The sequence below is a fragment of the Cardiocondyla obscurior genome, linkage group LG05 (assembly GCF_019399895.1).
Source record: "Cardiocondyla obscurior isolate alpha-2009 linkage group LG05, Cobs3.1, whole genome shotgun sequence".
Taxonomy (NCBI): Eukaryota; Metazoa; Arthropoda; class Insecta; order Hymenoptera; family Formicidae; genus Cardiocondyla; species Cardiocondyla obscurior.
In genome coordinates, this window is record NC_091868.1 from 2490955 (window position 1) to 2514223 (window position 23269).

Genomic DNA, 23269 nt, shown 5'->3' on the forward strand with positions numbered 1-23269 from the left:
CGCGAGCGATTTAATTAATTTCTCCGTAGTTCGCGATTCTGAAAGAGTGCGATTTTGCACCGCACAGCCGATGTTATTAAATGATAATCGCTATATCTTACTCATTGTCTCGAAAGAAATTTTGCCGCGAACAAACTTTCGTCCAATTTGACAGCTTGAAGAAACGAAGGCGTAGTTGCTAGATCGAAGCACGCTGGGCGATTCTGACATACGAAGGTATGTCAGATATTTATGAAAATTATGTAATTATTCCGCGAAACTACAGCTATGTCAATTGTGCAATAATTGTAATTAGGGCGTGCAAGCGATTGTTCCTACTTTCGCTTGAAAAATCTATCATTCCTCGCAACTTCTTTCTTTTCTTTTTTTTTTTTTTTTTTTTTTTTTTCTTTTTTTTTTACATATTTCTACGGACAGGCAATGCGTTCATTGCAACACATCAGTCCTTTGACGTGATGTTTACGACTAATGAGCTTTATTTGCACTTTCAGAATTATGGAAACGCGAATTTGCACGTGCATTTGACGATCAGCTGGGATCATGGCACTGACTGTCGTTCCCTCGACCCGCGTTTTCAATGGAAACGGTGAGTCACTTTTAATATAAATGTATATGCATCTATAATAGGAAACCGTCAACTGTAATTGAATCGGAAATTATAAACGCGGAAATGTAACGGCCTATTTCTACATTAAAAAATTATATAACATAAAATGGAAATATATATAAATAAAAAAAAGGGGATTAAGGCAGTCGTGGGTTACTCTCTCTGTTACAATAAATTATTTTTCTTACATAATTCTCTTTACTTTAAAAATATAATTATTACGCGTTATACTATTACCATTGTTATTTTATATAAGATATTAATTTTCCTTTTTGCGTTCGCAATGTGAAAAAAAAAGATAAGGGAAGTGCGCGCGTGACCGAACATAATTGGAAATCCAACGTAAAAGACCCGGGATGCGTCGAGATGGAATTCATTAAGTCATCGCCAGGTTATGATACTACGAACGGGCGGTGTGACGCTAAATGAAATCTCCGTATTCACTCTCGACTAACGAACTTCGCGAGATTATTATTACTGTGTTCCTCTGGATGTTTGCCAATGGTTACAACATATTTCGGTTTACGTTGCACCGCGGCCATTAACCTCGAACAAACGCTCATTCGACAAAGATGAACAACCCCTGGATTGATTTAATTCTAACAATAGATTTAACCGAAAAAAAAAAATGTTTTCCCTCAATCGCGAATTTTAATTGTTATACGAAATGATTTAAATCCGTCGTTCTGGCAATTAATTTAATTCGTTCTGATTGAACACTTGATATTGAAAATAATTGAATTAAATTTAAAATTACACGTTAATAAATAAAAAAATATTACTTGTATACTTTTACAGCATATTAAAAAAAATATAAAATCTCAATTGTGATAGATAATAAATTAAATAAATTTAAAATTTAGGTTTAGAGAAGAAATATAGTAGTTTTCGTACAAACGTAGCTTGCCGAAATTATATCTACGTTATCTTAACGTCTCAACCTTGACCAGTTGGCTCACAGTAAATTCTGGTCTTATCGGAGATAAACTTTAGCGTTTCAACAGCTTTTTTTTTATTTGCAGTGGGAGTGCAGGCGTATGTTTCCGGCGCAAAGTGTCTTTGTTGTCCCTACGGATATCATATTGATTTGGATTTCGTGCGATATTGCGAGGCCGTCGCAGCCGGAAGTATTGGTGACAGACACAGCACGGAGCGACGTAAGAAACGAGAACGTCGTAGACAATGCCAGTCGATGGAAGTTCTTTTAGGCCTGGTAATTAATAAACGACCCTTCTAATCGCGTATATTAGAAGCGCCATTACGTGGTGCTTAAACGAAATCAGTCATGCGTTACAATTCTTCTCCCACCCGAATATTTTCTACATTCAGATGAGTGCCCGTAATAATTGCTTGGATGCGTTACGATTTGATATTAAATTATAATTCCACTTTTCTTTTTATACGTATTACCTTAATGCTTACGGTAAAATTTTAATGAGCACTACTATCAAATTAATTTATACTCTCACGCCTAATTTGTACACCGTTTCCGTTACGTTAAAATTTACCGACCCCGACAATAAACGTGGTTCACCGCGGGACGACGAAACCGTGAAGATTCGAGATAAATCACTGGACAAAGTGCGGCGCGCGCTACTCTAACATATAATTCATATCGGACGTAGCGAACAAGAGTCTCTGTGTTGGATAGTTTCCTCTATTTTCGATTCTAGGTGAGCCCAGCGCTGGCGGGCATAGAAGCCGAAATGCCAAAAATATCACAAGAATGCACGGCTACGAACGGGGTGGCTGTTTCGCCGAGATTGAATCGCCCACCGCCAAGGCAACAGGCGAACTCGCATCCCTCGCCAGTTGTGGATCTCAGCGATGTCGTGGGCGATTTCGAGGCGACCCTCCAACGATCATGCAGGTCGTCGAAGACCACCGATCGTCGACTGGCCACGGAAACCGGTAAGTCGTCGCCGTTTGGTAAAACTCAGAAATATTACGACCGGTAAGCTCCATAAAAATCTACCTGCAATCTTAATTTTTCTCCCACAATAATGCGCAAAAGAATTAGCGCTCGGGAGATTTGTCTCGCTCGCAAAAATAGCCATTAGAAACTCGGCGCGACTGTTCCGGATAACTTTGTGATCTATTCCGCGTTAAACAGTTTCTCGTTGTCAGAAGACAAAGAGTTCTCTGATCTCGAGATTAACGGTAAACTTCGCTCGAGTGATTTGTCGCGAAAACCGGCGGAACGTCGAGGGGAGAAAAAAAAAAAACCGCTTTTACAACTACCGCCGTAGAAAACAATGAGTCGCGCGCGGCGAATTAACGGCCGCGGCGAGAAAGACCGGAATAAATAAAAGAGACCCGATAATTTTTCACGCACATTGGATTTTCTCGCGCTAAATCCGTTCGCGGCCATCTTCGGATTCTTCATGGCCCAATGACCCGCTGTATAGCGAGCAAGCGGCGCGAGAAGAGAAACGGCCCCTTCCGTGTCTTGAGGGCCGCTTTGAAGTCGCCACGGCATCGGAACACGTTAATTATTTCGTTTCACGATCGCCTTATTACCGGCACCGGTGTTAATTTCACGAGTTCTCGCCCGCGGAATAAATCGCCACGCGGATTGAATTGTTCGAAATCATCGGGGCGCTAGAAATCATTAGCGCGTGAAGTCTCGGCGTCTAAGGTGATAATCAAACAGCACCACGCCGATCGAAAGTGCACGGTTATAATTAGTCGCGAGGAAGCAAGTTAATGAACACGGAATGTTTCTTTTTTTTTTTTTCTTCTTTTTTCGCTCCGTTTTCGCATCTTCCGTTACCATCTACGATGCAAATTTGCACGGTGAATGCGTTTGGTGCTATATTAATTGTTTTTCGCTATAATTTTATGAACGCTACGAAATACGGTCTTTTATCTTGTCCGCGTTAATTTTTGTTGAAATTAATTTACAGCAATTTCTCTTATTTCTTTTGAAATATTCTCAAGCGTGATTATCAATAAAATTTCTCAAAATGATTAAAATTTTTAATTTCAATTAACTCGTAAAATTAAAAAGAAAAAGCGCGTAAAGTAAAAGCACGAGCATGTACACACATATACGTACATTTTGTTCTTTTTTTTTTTTCTTTCTTAGTATATCCGTATGAATTTATAATAAATGACTTTTATCGCCGATATATAAGATTCTTCGCGAAAATATTATAAGTTTGGAACTTTATAACTTCTTTAAATGTACCGCTTGCTTTTAATTACAAAGAAGTCGGTGCTGTCACCGTCGAACATTTTATTTCGCAGGCTTTTAATTTTATCAGATGCATTAAAAGTGCCAGCCCGATCGCCGTTACTTCTTTCAAACGTCTTAAAAAGACGTGTCGCTTTGGAAAGTCGACCGTCGCCCGGCGATATTCTCCAAATTTTTACGTTTTCCAATTAAAGGCGCTCTCCCACGACAAGTACAAATATTAAAACGATACAAATTAATGTGACGTGTAACTGATATCATCGGACGCTCAAAATATCTTTAGCTTCAAAACGAGAACCTGGACAAGAGACGTTTGTCTTACGACTCGGATATTTCTTTCATCTGATTAAAATCGAAATTAAGTAGCGATTAATTAATATCTATGCGATCTTTTATTTTGCTATCAAGTTACCGAATAATCTCGGACGCGGTACGCATTTCAACTTTCTCAGCGGCAGACGAAGCTGCTACCTAAGCCGATTGCATTTCGCGCTGCGACAATCGCATCCGTTTCTCACGGATGCGAGAGGAGCTCACCATTGTGGAAGAAAGAATTCCCTCCCTCCCCTGTCTCTTTCGGCGAGACAACCCGGCGCGTTCTTACTCGTTTTACGATTTATCGTGCGACCGACAGCACGTCGCCGACGACGGGAACGTGTCGCGAGGCAAGAGCCCGGTATCTTCTCTCGCCAATCAGCTGGCAATTAGCATTACACAATCCTTAGAGACACAAGAAAGATAGGACGTACCCTAAAACTTCTTGGAAAAAGAAAACTGGACGAGTCAAAGGAGAACCTTTCTGGCTTTCAATGCCTCTAAGTTAACGAACTCAGAACTCGAGTATGTATCAACGAAATTCTATTCTATTATACCTTTTGCAGTTGATCGCTAAATATTCTAATGAAAAATGCTGAAGAATGAAATCGATCAAATATACCAATCGAGCTTTCTAAAAACGCTGACAAGACAAAAAAAAAAGAAAAAAAAGAAAGAAAGTTTTTAATAACCTTCATTATTTCCGCGAAGGTAGAAATGAATAATAAATCACGCTTCTAACAACGAAAGGAGAGATGCTCGAGATACATCGCTGGGTTCAGGGTTAATATCCGCAAAAACGCGCGTTTTAAACCGTCAATTAACAGATCTTAAAGTATAATAACACATTGCAACGCGTCCTTCGGAGATCGGATCTACCGGAGCAACGAGCATCCCCGGCGTAGCTCGGCGATTAAATCCCACGAGGAGATCGCCGCCGCGGCGGTTTCTTGCGGCTTTTACGTGCTATTAAATCGCGATTCGAAGATAGCCGGTGGTCATTTCTCCTCGTGGGCACGCGAAGGAGGTGGTACGTACCGTACCGTACGAGTTCGCGAGGCTCGCCGCTGCGGAACGCGCCGTGGAAGCCGTCGGTGCGTGGCTGGAACCACCTGCTTCCGGTCGTTGTACCGGTGGCGGTTGCACCGCGTTCTCCACGATACGCGCAACCGTATTACCCCGCAGTTACACCGCCGTTACATCGTTACTGCCCGTCCCAAGCTTTGACGCAACACCCCTGCGACAGGATGGCCAGATTGGGCTATGTTCGAAACATAAATTTTTAATAACGAGTATCCGCACTTTGGGGCAGTTCCCACCCTGAGTAACGCACCCTAAAGTGCGGAAATCCGTCTTTAAAAATGTACATCTTGAAAACGGCCCAATCCGGCGAACCTCACACCCTCGGTACCGTCGCAAATTCAGCGCGAAACGACTAGACGTTTATTCTTTAACAGGCCTTTGCAATTATCAGAACGTATTCGTAAGAAAGTAAGCGTAATCGCTGCGTTATTATTTTTGATGTATTCGTTAAGTTAGTATCAGAAGGGAATCCCCGAGAAAGAGATCGTCGGTAAAGTAAGAGGGAATAAATTTCGGAACGATTTCCAACCACCGTGGCTCGAATTGAAAATGCGAAACGGTGTCACCACGAGGCTGCCTGCTGATGTTGCAAAATGAAAACGGGACGTCGAAGTTTTCGCCGTACGCCGATCTCAAAATAACCGGCTCGCCGCGGAGTATTAACGCGATTGAATTACAGAAATTCGCAACGTGCGAAATGGCTTAGCAGTCCAGGCCGATCGGTTGCGTAGCGTGACTTCACGTCGCCGTACCTAGCCATTTCGGTGCAACCTTGCACGGGTAAGGTGGTCACATATGGTCGCCTGCACCTGTCGAGCTAAACGCGCGCGCACGTACAACTGGTTCAACTATTTCCGAAGCACGTGCACGTCGGGAGCGAACGAAAATAAAATCGTGAGACCGCTGAAGCGACGACGTAGTAACCTGGCGATCGGTAGAAAAAGCTCGTTATGCTTAAGATTCGGTCTCGCGTGTGTACCTACGTGTGACGTGATTGCGACAAATAGCGTAATTAATTGCCACGGTGGCGATGCTCGCGACGGCTTTGTATTGTACAATCGTCACGAGTTTGACGCGAATAACGCCTGATTTAAGAAATTACGTACGTCCGCTACGCCGTGAAAAGATCTACACGTAAATTGCCTACTATATAATAAAATATAAATTAATAATAAAATCTTAATTTAATTTATTCTATGTATGTTTCGGTAAAAAAAAAAAAATAGAGAAAAAAAACAGCTGTGTTTCTAAGTCCAATTTTCGATCGCGCAGTCTGCTGAGTTTAGATACTAATGTATGAAATTACATCTTTACTTTTTCCTGGCGCATATCATAAAAAAAAAATCTTATAATTGCCACTCGTGTATTTTTAGTGTAATTTTTACATCCATTATCGCTGGCAATTTACATGTAATTTTTCCCTGCGATCAACGTTTAACGTTGTTATGCAATTACGGTGCTAATTGTGGGCGCGTTTGTAAAAAAAAATTCTTTCCACACGCCTTTCCGTCGTGAGCACGTCTTTATCATAGAAAGGGTAAAACCCATCAATTTTCGTCATTACGGTAGATAACGTCCATTGTTGCGTAATCGCCAGCAGGCGATATTAATTACTGACGCGTACAAGTGTGCGTGAAAATTGTAAAGGTTCACAGAAGCCTTTCGGCTGGATCATTAATTTTCTACACATCATTAACTATTACTCCGCTTATTCCCTCTTCCCCTTCACCCTCCCCTCCCCCTGCTCCCTCCCCCGCCCTGTGCCGAAGTTTTCTTTCAAGCACAACAAGCACACATAAATCATTGTCCCTCCTACTCTCTCGAAACTACAAAATCGCGAAATTTTAAACAGAACATATTTATTTAAAAAACCGTAAAGGTTTTTTTCACCGACGATACAAATTATTTATGCAAAATAACTAGATAAATAGCTAATTCACCGACGTATTTTTCCGTCTCCGAACAAAGTCATTAAAATTTAATTATCAGCCCGCTTTCTTACAAATTACCGGCCATCGACGTTTGAAGTATCTCTGACCACGTTTATCCATTTGCGAGATTAATGGTACGGTCGAGAGCGTGCTTAATCAACGCCGTTTTCGCACGATTACTATTCCGCTTGCTTCTTCGCTTCGTGTTCAACCGATCGTGGCGTCTCGTGTCGTCGAGCAGCCTCGCTATTCTTGCGCGAGCTGACAGAGACCCGGATACCGCTCTTCTTTCCCGCGAGATTAGCAAATCGGCGAGGCTTCGAAGGAAGAGAAGGTCGGCGCAGGAAACGAGGCTCCCGTCCCCTCTCATTCACCTTTAACGCGAGCAGCCGGCGCGGCTTGCCGAGGCACCGTATTGCAGCAGTCAAACGCAAACTGCGGCGTCGAAGCGGCGGCGAGAAGTCGCCGACCGACGAGATAGACATATCGGGACCGAACGCGAACGCGCAAACGAACGAACGAACGAACGAATTTGTCTACCTACGCGATGCGTGATCGCCTCTCACGTCGCCTCGCCTCGCGCCATATATATCGCCCGATTCCGGACGGCTTCAAAGTCGCCGCGCGGGCGAGCGTTCTCAAGCGACCCAGATCGCCGAAACGTGACGATGGGAAATAAGTGAAAATAAAACTAACCTCGTAGCGGGTCGCGGATCCCATCGACTGCCCGGGCTGACTCCTCGGCGTACGGCTGCGTCATCCGGGGGAAATCGGCCGACGTCGTGAGCGAGGACGACTTCTCGATCAGTCCATCGGGGAGGCGAAGAACCGGCGATCTCGGGACGAAGTAGTTTCCATCCGGGGCCCAACACTAAAACCGTAAACGCCACTCGTTTTCGCGAACGAATTAACCGGCACTCGCGACGCCCGCGCGGGTCGGCGTCACCATGAAGTTGGCCGCTAATCGCCGTAGACCAGTGCGCCAACGTCTTCCACTTTGTGGTTGAATTTCAACGCGCGACTCGATAGGGGCGTTGGTGTCTTCGACAGTCCGCGAATTGACGGCGATCGGTTCGCGAAGCAGTAGCTTCATCCGAAACCGCCGGTTATTAGTACATGAGTGCCTTCGACGTGGAGTGCATCGGCTTTCGGAGGAATCGCGCGGATCAATGTAAACGACTCGCGGCACCGGCAAGAAAACGGCCAGCCACGAAAATGGGATTGAAAAGCTTCATCCTGAAGAGGATACCCTTCCTCAAAATGAAGGCAAAGCGGAAATACCGTGAGTCTATTTCAACGAGCGTCCTTCGTGCCGCAGACAACATGTTTTGGTCATAATACAAATTTTGTTGTTCTCGCGTAACCTTTGCTCGATCAGCCTCCGCGGCAGTCACATGTAAAAGACGCCAAAGTAAAAAGGAACGATTGCATCAGTTCGCCTCGTTTTTGTTTGCTCTTCCGTGCAATCTGATCACCGCGGTGGGTTAGGTTGCCATTGTTTATCGCCGATCAGCGTCGCTGCAGCAGCGGCGCGAGCAATTAACAGATTGTTTTATCTAACTCCAAACAAGTCCATCCGTTATCAGCATGCGTGCGAACGTTATCTCGCCTCGGGAAATCGAACGACCTTCGAGATCGGTTTCTCTCTCCTTTTTTTTTTTTCTTTATACGCCGACGTTCAGTCATGCCGTTATGCCACTTGCGAGCGTGGTGCGATGCCGTTTTCCGTATTCGACAAGTGCATCTGCCTGGATCGTGCACGAGCGAGAAATGGAAGTGCCAGGGACGATGTGGAATCGGAGTGTCAGTGCTCGAGAAATCTTATTCGCGCATTACCGCTCGAGGCGCAAGTTCTGGAAATCGTGAACGGAGAATAGAATCCGTGCCAGCTGACGTCCGCGCGTCCTCCGTTAAAAGAGAAAAAGCCCCGTCGGTTGCGCCGATAAATTTGTGGATTATTCTCGCCGGTCAAAAGGGTCAGATTAATTAAGTGGACTCGGCCGCGGATTTGTTTTATCTCGTCACGAGTTTCAATTTTCTTTGAAAGTCCTTTCGTACAAACGCTGATAGTGCGACGGAGACCGAGTGACACGCGATACACGGTAAATCCTGGCACGCAACAGTCCAGACGGCCGGTCTCGTTTAATTTCTCTCGCTTCTCCGCATGACGAATTTATCGCAATCTCACGATCGGCACACGGCGACAACGTTTCGTCGTCCCCAACGCGAAAACTTTCACGGTGACCGGCGGCGTTTAGACCTTTTTTATTTCACCTAATCTACATGTGCAGTACGCGTGATGCATGATTCGAGACGTCTCGATTTAAAGGCGACGATCGGCAGGGATATTCCTGCAACTTTTTCGATTTTAACCTCTGAACTAAACACTATAGTTACCCAGAACGATTTTCGAGAGTTTAAACTTTTAAAGCCTCCGCTCATTTATTTTTTATTTTTTATAATATTCCGTTCAACAGATTCTTAATTATTTAAGCTAGCTAAATGTTCGTCGAAGAAACGTTTTGCTCAAGAATAGATTGTAAAAACTAAGACCGGCTGGCAAAATGCCTCACGCAAACGTGCTCATTTGTCACGAATTGCATGCTGAAAATTCCGCATCGCCGCCGGCCGAGCCCACGAAGCATATCACGACATTGTCGAGGGGAATTTTCTGCAACGTCTATCGCATTTCTTCGTTGTTTCCTTCGAGATAACGTTTTGCTTCGTAACGCGGCTGCTTACGTGCCGATTAAAAAGTTCCTCGCCGCAGCAGGTAAACTTAACTTGTTGTGATCGTTACGTAAGGATGTACATATGTAGAACAACGTCGCGAAACAATATAATTCGATAACTCGTATTCATATCTAGCGTCGGGGAACGATCAAAACTGGTGATTGGTAACCGAGATAATTACGTCATTAATAGCCGAAGTGAATACGTTCGAGTAACAGTCTCGGCGACTTTAAATGTAACGCGTTGCAAAGCGAACAAAGCGTTTTCTCGCATCGGGACACGCAACGAATAATTAAGCAGGCAGTTTCCCACGACACTGATCTTTTTTTCGCTAGATGGCACAAACGGGACGACACCGGTGCAAAATGCAGTCCAGACAGACCAGCCGGCAGACTCCGACAACGTTAGCGTCGGAAGTGGCAACTCGAATCTTAGCACCGGCGCTCTTCAGGTACAAAATTTATGTTGTGCAATATTGTAATTATATATCATTTTAAACACATAATTATTTCCATACGTATGTTGTTCACGATTAAAATTTGAGCTATCAAAATATTCCAAGATCCAAACGTGATATATTTCACATCCTGAGCATTGTTTTAAATTTATACGTTCCTTCCGCGTCCAGCATTGTAATTGACGTCTAATTGGAAGTTTCTAATTTTAATAACGATCCCTGCTTCATATAATTTTTTAATTCTACACGTAGATGCATAAACTGGTGCGTGATTTTGTGAAATGTGAGAAGAGGAAGGCGGTAACAATTTTTATATGTTGCAGAATATCAGAGAACAAATGGCTGCATCTCTGGAACGTATGAAAGAGCTCGAGGAACAGGTCAAGGCGATTCCCATGCTGCAGGTGAGTTCTCACTAATTTCCTATTCTCCCACCTACGCTTTCATAACGTTCATCGCCCGGCGTGTAATTTGCACCCATGCGAGCTCTTCCGTTCTAACGAAATGCTCGTGCGTAAGATATTCCTTCTGCTATCACGATCTCGTTGTTCTTGTTGCATATTGTTCAATGTATAAACAATGTGAAAATATGAAATATATTTTCACCTTGTATACTTTTAAATAAAGATGTTCCATATATTTGCATTCATACAATTTACGTGAAAATTGTTATTTTAATAATTAAATAAACTTGACTTAAGATAATCAAGTTAACAAAGTCAAAATTTTATTTAGAATATTAATCATTGATTCTACTTTTGCAATTGTATTAAAAATTGATACTTAAATATTGTATTCTGTAATGCCAAGAGCTTATTACCGTTTCTCACACAGTGCAATTCTATCAGGCTTGATAAAAGCTCACATTATTACCAGGCTTATCACTTCGGATGCATAATCTCTTTTTTTTTTTCCTTCCAGGTGCAAGTCTCTGTATTGAAAGAGGAGAAGCGTAATCTCCTGCGGCAAGTGGATGAACTGAGTAAAACAAATTCTTACAACGACACCCTGCAGAGGCATCGCAGCCAATCGTTCTCGGAACAACGTACCTCTTTGCGAAATCTAAAGAACTCTGAAAGCGTGTCTACCAGAGACATAGGAATTATGTGCAGCGTCATGACAAGGGACGTTGGAGTAACTCACCAGCCTGTAAGAATTGCATTTTTATTTAGTCATCGTACTAGCTATGTATTTATTTTATTATTTAATACATTATCCTATCTGATCTTAAAAGAAACCATGTTAGCCGTGTTTAAACTAATTCTGAAAAAATAATATAAATTTAATTAATTAAAAATTAGATCTCTACTTAAGTCAACTTTGATCAGAATTTTCTAAACTTTTACGCATTTGATTATATATGCAATCTTTCAAGACCTAAATTTTTAATTGAAATCTGAAATTTCTCGTTGAATTATTCGACGTACGTCTGGAAGTGAGTGGCGATTGCCTCTTCAATTAGAAGTGAAAATCGGAATTTAAATGGCGATACACAATTTTGCCGTATGTTTACGTTGCTTCGCGTGTCAGTTTTTCATATCGTTAAAATTTAACGATTTTCGCGCGCGTGTATATATATCGCATAAGTATGTATAAATAAATACGCCGAGATTAAACAGGAAAAAATACTAATTACAATATGTATCCATTTTTCAATACTATGCTGCGTTTCATTCTGAAACTTCCCGGATATGTCATCGGCAATATAATCTGCTCGGTATGCAATGGTTCGTAATATTTAAGGCGACTAATATATTTACATAAAAAATTCAGTGATGACGATTAATTAGTATTGATTTACAAGAAAATAATTACTTTAAGCGAATATTTTAATAACTGTATTTAAGTTTATCGGACATTATATTAAATTAATAATTAATTGTGTGCAGGTTCGAACAAGAGATGTCGGTATGATAACAAGTACTCCAATCAAGCCGTCGCTACAGAAAAGTCATCTGCGAATCGAGGAGATTTTACCTGAGATCCAGGACCAGAGCACCGTGCTAGCAAACGAAACTTCGTCGAATCTTTCCAGGTTTTATGATTTCCAGTCTCAGAGCGGGAAATTTTTAGCTCGTACTCAATTATTGGAAGAAATTCTACCGAAAGTACGAAAGAAACAGTCAACCCGGGACTTTGGCACTAATACGGAAAATAAGTCCAGAAGTCTTCAATGCAGTCATTTCCTAATCGAAGACATTGCACCGGAAACGAAAAAGGAGATTAAAAAACGCTCTTGCGGCACACTAACAAGATTGAGTATGAACGATATCTTGACGAATAAAGATGTTGAACGGTTCGTGGAACACTCTCTGAAAAATTATAAAAATAGTCTGGTGAAAGACACTTCCTCCAAGAGCACTCAGTGCAGTCCAGAAATGTTGAAGATTGTCGAGAAACGAGATCAGATGGTCCAGGTAACGGAACAGTTTAGAATGCGTTCACACGTGAGCGTAACTGCCAAACCAATGACGTCGGAGATCGGAATCGGGGTGAGATTCGGCTCTTCCACCAGAAGTGTATGCGTTGGACCGGATCCAGTTGCAGCGCAGCCACCGGTGTCATTGAACTCGATGAACTTGAGAAGTCACTCGTTCAACTACGGCGACACGCGAACGAAAACGAAACCCAGCAAATCAGTGGCGGTGATGGTGGACGATCTGGTGAGGACCATGTCACGCGGTACCGACACTTCCGCTCTCATGCCGAAATACCGAGATTTCGGCACGTCGACGATAAAAAAGACGCTGGTCGACGTATCTGTTGGCGAATCAGTGAGACCGCATATCTCGATCTCTTGTGCAGCGAATTACTGCGACAACTGCAAAGAGACGATCAAAACTTTGGCAAAGCAGATTGCGAACAACGCGGAAAACAACCTGAATCATCAAAACAGTAACACGGCATCCAGGATTCCCAGGCCGTCTCATATTCCCCTGAATACCAGCGATTACAGGAAGCAGTTTAAACGCCAGGACACCTACACGAAAATACCAAACGCCGGTGTGATAAGATACGACGCAGACAATAAGGAACAATACGACAGCAGTAATCGGTTAGTCATTTTCATTTTCTTACATATTTCTTTTATCTTATCTTGTCTAAGATACTCAAAAGAGAATATATAGATTTTCTAAGAATTAAGAGTTAAGTATTCTTATCACAAAATTATATCTTATTCGTAAAAAAATTAATTTTTAACATAATTTTTCATAAAACTCGTGTTACGAAAATATAAATCAAGAATAATGAATTTACTCGATAATCAATACATGAAACTTTATGAAATATTAATTATTCACTCGCTAATTACATGTAACTGATATTTTTTTACGTCTCGACTTTAAGTTCGTCGTGCGATCTTAAATTTATTTCCAACCGAGCGGATTGAACTCGTTGTCCTTTCAAACCTTTTCTTGCCATTCCCGCTCGACCACGTTTCGCGCCATCTGTTATTTCTGTGGTCGATCGTTGCCGCGAAAGGTTGTTTCGCGCTGAAAGGGATGAAGGAAGGGATGAAGGGTCGGCCAGTTGTGTTGCCGCGTTTGACGTGTTTCGTGCCGGTCAAGCGTGCCGGATAGTTTGTTGTTCTTCAGAGTCCATGGTCGCGTGCACCGAGTGCGTCATCAAACGCTCCACCTGACACAATCACCGCGACGAAAATATCGCGAGGGGAGTCCGATATCGATGCGCGTCGTATTAGCAATCTCGCAATGTTAAACGAATAAGCGCTTTTCCGATCTTGACGGATCGATGTTACAACGACAGCAGCAACAACAAACAAATCCGCGTTTATTTAACGATCCCGAAGTCTCCGACACTGGGTCTTGTCCGGCCACGGAAGGGTAACGTTTCTCCCTCCATAATATTATTTGCAACACCAGGCACCTTTTGCTATTAATATCCCTCGTATCTTGTGACGTTTTAATATCTACATCCTAGCATTAATAACTTATACAGTTTAATGATATTTTTATAATTCACAGATCGATTTCGCCAATTATTGAATTTTATTAGATAGTGCAAAGATTTTTAAAAATAGATATTAAGAAGATTGTTCTCTCTTGCTTCCAGCATTCAACAATTGCAGTCCGAGAGAATCAAGGATGAAAAGATTGCGTCAGAAGAGATGCGTAACGTGGAGAAGGAGGCGGATAGCGAGGAAAAGTCCGAGTTACCGGAGTCAGCTCTGTTTCAACCGATTCAAGACAAGCCCAGAAAAAAGGTTGAGCCCTCGAAAGAGATGCAGGCCGCCATGAAGGTGCTCAACGACAGCATTAAGAAATCGCCTAGCAGAAATATCTCTCACCAGCTTAAGAACGCCACCAATATTATACAGCAGGAGTGGTTTAAAATATCCAGCACATCTAACGCAAATCCGTTAGACGTCGAGGATTATTTGGACCGTTTCGAGGAATATTCCAGCACTCTGCTGGAGTACGTCGTCAACATGACGGACACCAGTGGAAATACGGCAATGCACTACGCGGTCTCTCACGGTAATTTCGACGTGGTGTCTATATTGTTGGACTCGAAAGTCTGCGACATTAATAAGGCGAACGTAGCTGGTTATACGGCTGTGATGTTAGCTGCTCTAGCAGAAGTCAGAAATTCCACGCACGCCTCGGTGGCGAATAGATTGTTCCAACTTGCCGACGTCAACATCCGGGCAAAAGTGGTGAGCCCTCCTATATTTGTAATAAATTAAGAAGAGCATTACGTCATTATGTTATTTTTAATTAGTTCTCTGCGTTATTTTTTTTAAATATTTTTATAATTATTTTTGCGTAACAGCATGGGCAAACTGCGCTGATGTTGGCGGTGTCGCACGGACGCAAGGATATGACGCAACTACTCCTGGATGCTGGAGCGGCGGTTAATATCCAAGATGAAGACGGGAGCACCGCGCTGATGTGCGCCGCGGAACACGGCCACACCGACATCGTGAGACTGCTCCTCGCTCATCCGGACTGCGACCCATCTATCGTTGATGTAGACGGCAGTTCAGCCCTGAAGATTGCCTTGGAGGCGGGCAACCGCGATATCGGAGTGTTACTTTACGCTCACGAACACGTTAATCGAGGTATCAGCCCGTTTTCGACTCTGAGGCGAAGTAGAAAAGGCTCCAAGCCAACAACGCCCACTGGACCATCTCCGTCGGCTCCAGTTAGTCCGGCGCCATCACGACGCATTCATTCGTCCAGCGTTTCTCTGAACACATCGAAATATTCCAAATGATTCCAATAGCAGATCTTTTATAAAATTGTTCTCATAGATTCATCCATCATGAGTTTGCTTCACGTGTTTTGTTTCGAACGGTAATTGGCGAGCGAATCACAGTAACCGAAACTTCATATTTAAGTATAATTTTTTCTTTTTTACGATCCTCTTTACCTTTCCTAAGTCATGGTTATATTTATGATGTATATTTTTATATTCATCATGAGAACATACGACGACTCCAAGTCCTCTTGCCTAACGATCGATTTGTTTCGATGGAACTGTATTATATTATTTAGGAACTCAAGAACGATGCTCAACATTGTATATATCTATTCAGGGTAACGTTGGAAAAAATCTTGTAGTTTAGTTTCGTAGAGATAACCTTTAGAAATATTATAGATCATTGTAGGTGCTATCAGACATTTTGACAAAACTTTCGTAAATTCTTCGTAAATTTTATACGTCTCTGATAGTGGCACATCCTCGGAGAATTGATTTCTTCTCTTAGGCGAGATGTGGAAGTACAAAAATGTTTAATCTCCATGACGATACAATCTACAGCAGAGAATCGGTCGATCTTTTTGTGTGTTTCTTATTGACTCTGTAGCGCATTAAACATTCCAAAAGAGAAAAAAGAAAAACGATTATTGATTCAAGTTTCATACAGATTATGCTGTATTTTCTAAATTTCAGGCCTAATCTCAAATTAGGGATCAAATTATTATCAATGTCGTGTGCATCTTTGTATAAGCGCATCGATGCACAGAAAAAATATTACGTATTAGCGATGTATGTAATAAATGTATATGTTATAACAGTGTAAGATTGTTACGATTCAATGATTTCCGGCGTTTTTATGCGCACAAGCAACATCAAATGTACTTATCACTGTTCTACATTGAAATAGAGATGTTAGATGAAAAATGTATAAGAACGACTTTATTATAAAATGATATTCTTTTACAAAATTACATTTCAATTCCTACGAAACATTTGCAGTTTCTCATGTCATAAAAAATTGTTACAAATTATGTTCTTAAGTTAAACCGCGACATTATGAAAATTGCAATTATTGTTATGTTAAATTATTGTGTATATTAATTATTTCTTAATGATAATGTTTATATCGTAACATAAACGATAAATTTCTTTCTTTTTTTCAGAAGATTTTAATCTTGAAACTGATAAATTTTTCAGTTTCTCTCAACATGATCCTTATGTTTAATTGTCTTTATACGAAAGTGAACTCGTGCATGTCTCATTTATTTATATTTTCGCGCCTTACAGCGGATGTAATCCAAAGGCGCTACCTAACAAGAAACGGAAGGAGGCGACACTATCCAGTGTCTTGTCTGGATCACTGGAGGAGAATCCCTCGTGCAGAGCGTGCCCGCGAACGGCATTCGTTTAATTTTAGAGGTTAGCGTTCACGCACGAGCGAGTACTCGCAAAGATCAAGAGCGCTTGTACGACTCTCCGATCCGGGCACGCCGATGTAAAAGTCCTAACAATCTCATCATCATGGCAGTGCGCGTGCAATTCGAGAATAATAACGAAGTCGGCGTCTTCTCAAAACTGACGAATTCCTATTGTCTGGTCGCTATCGGCGGCTCTGAAAACTTTTACAGGTAAGTGACGTCACTCATAACGCAATCGCACGAAATCGGCACTGGTCCAACGTTTGATTAATTAATTAATTTCGCTTGTTAATCCGATAATGATATTTAACCTTGCAATATTGCGGCACGGATGTCTCTATTGTCGTTATAACCTTAGGAACGTGCCATAGTCGTTTGACCGGTATGACATTAAATGTTAAGAAAGAAATTGCAATGATAAGCAGCGTGAAATTTCAATCTATTGTGTAACACGTTGATAAAAAATCAAAATTTGCCTATTGTATTTTAATCTATATTATTTTACTATAACTTGATCCTATGCATTTGTTGATAATGTATTTGCAGTGTATTTGAAGCAGAATTAGCCGAGACTATTCCAGTTATTCATGCGTCAGTAGCAGGATGTCGTATCATAGGCCGATTATGCGTTGGTAAATATATTGAAATGGTATTTTATGACAAAATTGCTGCTCAAATATTAAGTAGTATTTATTTTAAATAAAAATGCCGCGGTAGTAATTAAATTTTTTTATCGTGTTGCTGTTAAACTTTAGACATCTGTTTTATATTTAAGTTCGATTAATTTGTATGTACATATATGTTGTACATATATTTACCTGTTTATCTGTAATTTAGCGAACAAAAATGGATTGTTAGTACCAAATACAACAACAGATACAGAATTGCAACACATTCGAAATGCGTTACCAGATAATGTAAAAGTGCAGAGAGTGGAAGAGAGACTCTCTGCTCTCGGCAACGTTATAGCATGTAACGATTACGTCGCCTTAGTTCATCCGGATCTGGATAAGGTAAAATTTTCCATAGATCTTCTGTTGTATCAACAAATAAATTCGTTTATTGTTTTAAATAGCTTTAATTTACGTATCTTTAATTAAAGGAAACTGAGGAAATTTTAGCCGATACTTTGAACGTCGAAGTATTTAGACAAACTATTGCAAGCAATGTTCTCGTTGGTTCATATTCCATTTTATCCAATCAAGGGGGTTTGGTGCATCCAAACATGCCTATTCAGGAACAAGACGAGTTGTCCTCTCTTTTGCAAGTGCCACTTGCGGTAAGATAAATATCCCCGATAGACGATATCGAGACGATTAAAATTCTTTTTTCCGATTATAAGGGGTAATTATATTTCAGACCGGAACAGTGAATAGAGGCAGCAATGTGATTGCTGCCGGTATGGTTGTAAATGATTGGGCAGCCTTTTGTGGCATGGACACAACTTCAACCGAAATTGCTCGTATCGAGAGCGTTTTTAAGCTCAACGAAGCTAATCCAACTCTTATTACATCGAGTATGCGTGCACCATTTATAGAAAGGTAAAACAAAAAAACAAAAAAAAAGATATTCTTATTAATAATTTTTGATTTAACAAGAATTTTTATCATTTCAGTATGTCGGACGTGTAAGAAAAAAAAACTTCTCCAAAGTAACAGAAAAAATTTGTTGGATTATGTATATGTATATAAAACTATTTATGGTTCTATATCAGCTTTGCCGGCACAAGCTTATTCTTTTGTCGACATATCTACAATAAACACTCTTTCCTGATTCCAACAAAATATGTGTGATTAAAGTACTCTACATTAAAATTTTTACGAAATATAGTATTGTTTTTGTGCAAAAATTGCCTTGACAAAATATCATTGTAATATAAATTTTCAGTTTCTGACTACATGCATACAGCATTCGTTTCTTTTCTTTTTTTTTAAGAACTAATAAATATGAATAAAGGAAAAAATTAGCAATAAAAAATCAAATTACTTATCTCGTATTCTCTTTATAGAAATAATATTTGTAATAAACATTAATCAAGGTAAGCTTATTATACAAGCATTTATAAAGAATATAATCTCTGTAACTTGACAATCGATGAATATAACTACGTATAAAACAGAAATATTCTATTGAAATATATTTTAATCGATAATATTCTCTTCGAATACAAACGCGTCTTGTGTCAAAAATGTAAATTATTTCCATTCTGCTGATTTACATAGTAAATAAACTATGAGTAAGAACATTGAATTGGTCTGCTAATATGATTTTTGCAAACCATGTGGACCAGTTCGGTATGTTAATTTTTGATCGATTTAGACTAGAGCAGTGGTAGTTGTTCTGCGTGTAACAATTCGGTTGCTGCGGCAGAATCGGCACACATGACCAACGTAATTCCTGCTTGGTAAGACGCCGGAATACGAATATGAGTTGCCCCAGTAGTCGTACTGTTAGGTTGTTGCCTTTGACTCATTGATTCTCGTACCATATTTACAACTTGCCCTGTATTATATAAATGATTTATTATTGCAATTAAAAAATAATATATAAATTATATACTTAACATACCAAGGACATTAAGTTTCCGCCACTTTTGATCCATTGTCGCAAGCGGCGATAAATCTGTATTTGCATTCCAATGTGCTAAAACGTCTGTTTTTCGTATTAATAAAATACTAGGGCTAACTAATTGATGCCACACGAGCTAAAACCACGTCACAAGAAAACAGTTTTCATTAAATAAATTCGGCGACAGTTATTATTTCAACTAATAATTAATTTTTATTTATTTCAGTTACAATCGTACAAACCTGTTCAGGCAAACATTCTAAGGGATTTGTGAAGTATATACCAGCCTGTCCTACACCGAATATCATTTGATGATGCCATGCATCTGGTATATCGCAGCCTTCACCACAATGTTGTAAATTTAGTGTTGCGATCGGTGCAGCACCTAGAAGTATAATATATTGCGCTAGCGTCTTTTAACTCTTGTTACGTGTTTCGGTAATGTATATTTTAAATTTTAATATTGTCTGTTTAAAAAATTGCATATTCTTACCCCTGGAAATCCAATAATGCAACCAATGAGATAATGATACTTTTCTCTCTGGATAAAATGCAAAAAACTTTGTTACAGCTGCGCCGTTCGTGGATAAAGATATCCCTCGCGCTATATCTTTATGTGTTGCTCCTGCTACCGAACGACTGACAAGATACCTCGGCAATGGCACCCCTAGTTCCCTTAATTTCGTATTTACACCTTTCACTAGTACTTCCAGAGAAAATGATACATTTAAGGCCAACTAAAAACGATGATATGCATTAACAAATTAATTCGTAAGTTGTATAATTTTTATATGCTTCGTGAGTTTTATTATTACCAGAGCATTAATTGCGGATGTAGCACCACAGGCGGAGGTACCAATTTGCGTAACCTGCTTTATTGTGGCTTCTTGTTCACTCCACAGCATTACTTTTTCCACTGGCGGTAACCCATCTAATCGTTCGTTACACAATTCATTTTCCTGTTCGAATATTATTTAAAATTTAATAAAAATAATCTGCTTAACTCTTAAATTTATTTAATAGTAAATATATTAACCAGATTGGAATCACCGCTTTGATTAAACGCAGCATGCTTATTGAGCATTAGTTTCTTAGCCATTATTCGATGATAAAGCGTAGAAATGAGATTAACCTTCCTGGCATTTAAATTGGAATTGTCCGGGAGAGATGCTGTTGAGGATTCGGCCCATAATTCGGAATCCGAATCTCTATTATCACCAGGTGATATAAGATCGCCACTCGTGTTATGATAACCGTAATTTTCACGTACGGGACAACCTGTATTGCGATATAGTGTCGCGCTGTCCCATCTTCCTGTAAATTTCGTACAATATGGAATATATTTTATACGATAACATATATATTATTAAATTAAATTAATCAAACAGCCATAGCTGTGAGATTACCAGTTCCAGCGCTAGTACTAGGCATCCATGGAGCTGAGTAAGTTGGCTTTGCACTTTGTTCTACTGTACATTGATTACTTGTGCATTGTTGAAAAGTAGTATGATTTACATATTGCGCGGGTTGTTTCGAAGTTTGTGGCATTGTTACCAATACTTGTCTAGACACGACTTTTCCGCTGCTCAGATCATTTAACACTGGGTCTTGCTCTATATTATCTAAGGCTATATTCTGTATATCTTCGTTTATAGAGGCCAAATCACTATCTCCAGTATCCTGTAAAGAGAAAAAAAAATATATAATCTGACTTAATCTTACGCTACAACGAATATTTTACCAGTTCACAGGAAGGTCCGGGATCAAAGTCCATTTCCAGAAAATCCATTTCCGGACTCGATCTACCGCTATGGTTCTGTCCTTCTGCTTCCGGATTCGCTGCATGATCCTGATTTAATTCTTCTTGTTGGTCTAAATGAATTACTTGATCGTTTCCTTTATAGGTATAAATACAATAATCTTCTCCATCAGACATATCACCTTCATTTCCAGAACTGGAATCCATTCGTTCTATTTGTTCCCTCTGTGAAATCTAAAAAAAAAAAAAAAAAAAAAAAAATTTTATTTCCGTGAACACGTGCATATGCACGCATAAATTATAAATAATCGATCATATGAGCGAGTATATAAAAACATACTCTCTGCAGTCCACTGGGTCCAGCAACTTCTCTACTGCCATTAATATTAGGTCTCAAAAAACAACAAGTTCCTTGACTTGTTGAGCCTATACTACCGCCTATATTATTCAGTACACGTTTAGATCCATAGGACTTTGATGTCCAGGAACAATCAGCCTCTGGACTAGAATCTGAACTGCAAGAAACTTTAGAAGGACATTTCTCTATGGCAGATGCATAATCCACATTATTTTTCATGTCCATGTCATCATTTGGCTTAATTGTTGATAAATTAGGAGGCATTACCGATACATTTAATGTAGACACACTTGAATGTAATACAGCATTGGTAGCTGCAGTGGAATTGAGAACAGCTGATGCTGAATTATGATTATGATGTACATTTGCTGGAGTGGAAGAAAGATTCAAGTGCATCTGGGATTTAGGCAGATTCAATGAGCCTGCATTCACGACAGTCTTATGCTTCAATTGACAATTAACACTATTGGTGTTCACAGTCTGAGGCTTGATATTGGCGGTCGCATTTGCAAACATGGAAGATATGTTTATATCTTGAGAAACATCCTGCTCCAGAGAATTGGCACAATCAGACACGGGGGTTTCCACGGAATTCGTCCCATTGGAAAGCACAACGGACGTTCTCGCGGGCAGCACAAGCTTGATGTCACTTTCGTCGCTATTATTGTTCAGTCTCAACTGCTCCTCGCTCCCATTTTCCAGCTGCACCTTGGACGTCATAGCGCCTTGGTCCAGGGATTGATTGTCATTTTTCAAGCCCACGTCCACTCTGACCTCCGCTTTGCCCTGACTGCACCCATCGGTCCCCTCCGAATTCATATTATCCACGACAGCAAGACCGGCGGCAAGTGTCATACGGCATCCTGCAAAACAAGACACGCGCAATAACCAAGACATTCTATTTCTTCGAGCGCAACGGGAAAAAAAAATTCATATTTCACTCTTATTCGACGATCCTATCATCGCGGGATCGCGCTTACCATGTGGCGCGACAGAGACCACCCACTAGAGATCGGCGATAACACAAAGACTTGGAAACCTCGAGATACAATTCCGCAAGCTGTGGTTAGGCGGGGATCATCGCTCTTCGTTCCGGCCGGAACTGCGGGCGGTGCGAAAAAGAAGCGCACCGCTCGCGAAAGGGACCACCGCCGCTTTTCCTGTAGCGACAGGAGAAGAGAAAAGAAAAACGAGGATCACTCCGTCAAGCGAAACTACCGAAACACCTCACTAACATCTCAACGTCTAGCAGTGGTACCGGAAGTCAGCTGATTGTCGGAAACGTGGATGCATTGGTATGCCCGCAAGACTTGCATGCCGCATCGCTCGCACTTCGCACCGCACTTTCGCCCTTCACCAACTTCACTCGCGTTCTTTTTTTCCTTTCGTACTCGCCAGAGCAGTGGCCTCTAAAACGATCGCTTTCATGGCTCGCAAATATTCCAACGATTCCAATCACTCAGCCATAAGAACGTCGTACGTCGCCCGTGTCGCCGATTCTGTCAAGATGCAAGTGATACGAATTGCACGATGAAACTACGTCATTGATACACTCGGTAACGTAAATGCCTTTCGGTATCCCGATATTTCTGATTCCGATTCGAATAATTCGAAGTAATTC

The 23269-nt window shown here is 40.8% G+C and overlaps 3 protein-coding genes across 7 annotated transcripts in view; 2 read left to right on the forward strand and 1 right to left on the reverse strand.

Annotated features, from left to right (window-relative positions):
- The window catches only part of Kank (kank), a 32084-nt gene extending 15605 nt beyond the window's left edge, over nucleotides 1–16479 (forward strand). For 2 of the 4 annotated variants that reach the window (XM_070656268.1, XM_070656269.1), the window contains exons 2-10: nucleotides 492–586; nucleotides 1630–1820; nucleotides 2281–2518; nucleotides 10201–10316; nucleotides 10646–10726; nucleotides 11244–11471; nucleotides 12212–13377; nucleotides 14397–15000; nucleotides 15117–16479. In XM_070656268.1, coding sequence (XP_070512369.1) covers nucleotides 541–586; nucleotides 1630–1820; nucleotides 2281–2518; nucleotides 10201–10316; nucleotides 10646–10726; nucleotides 11244–11471; nucleotides 12212–13377; nucleotides 14397–15000; nucleotides 15117–15560 — 3114 coding nt within the window. In that variant the 5' untranslated portion in view covers nucleotides 492–540 and the 3' untranslated portion in view covers nucleotides 15561–16479. Of the gene's footprint in view, nucleotides 1–491; nucleotides 587–1629; nucleotides 1821–2280; nucleotides 2519–7068; nucleotides 8415–8723; nucleotides 8936–10200; nucleotides 10317–10645; nucleotides 10727–11243; nucleotides 11472–12211; nucleotides 13378–14396; nucleotides 15001–15116 lie in introns of those variants that run through there. The other 2 variants (XM_070656270.1, XM_070656271.1) reach the window with 2 other exon arrangements.
- Nucleotides 16480–16881: 402 nt separating this feature from the next.
- Nucleotides 16882–18678, forward strand: Eif6 (eukaryotic translation initiation factor 6). The gene is made up of 6 exons (XM_070656293.1): nucleotides 16882–17173; nucleotides 17510–17595; nucleotides 17801–17976; nucleotides 18066–18242; nucleotides 18323–18504; nucleotides 18579–18678. Exons 1-6 carry the CDS (start codon nucleotides 17067–17069, stop codon nucleotides 18592–18594), a joined length of 744 nt encoding a protein of 247 aa, XP_070512394.1. The 5' UTR covers nucleotides 16882–17066; the 3' UTR covers nucleotides 18595–18678.
- Nucleotides 18679–18945: 267 nt separating this feature from the next.
- Nucleotides 18946–23153, reverse strand: LOC139102405 (uncharacterized). Of its 2 annotated transcripts, none has more exons than XM_070656280.1 (10): nucleotides 22629–23153; nucleotides 21631–22511; nucleotides 21273–21524; nucleotides 20938–21211; nucleotides 20664–20845; nucleotides 20347–20490; nucleotides 20025–20268; nucleotides 19774–19916; nucleotides 19532–19667; nucleotides 18946–19465 (listed from the first exon to the last, which is right to left on the reverse strand). In XM_070656280.1, the coding sequence occupies exons 2-10, from the start codon at nucleotides 22501–22503 to the stop codon at nucleotides 19284–19286; spliced, it is 2430 nt and encodes an 809-aa protein (XP_070512381.1). In that variant the 5' UTR covers nucleotides 22504–22511; nucleotides 22629–23153; the 3' UTR covers nucleotides 18946–19283. The 2 variants fall into 2 exon arrangements, with proteins under 2 accessions (XP_070512381.1, XP_070512380.1); XM_070656279.1 differs by having other exon boundaries at nucleotides 20568–20845; nucleotides 22629–23151.
- Between the last annotated feature and the right edge of the window lie 116 nt (nucleotides 23154–23269).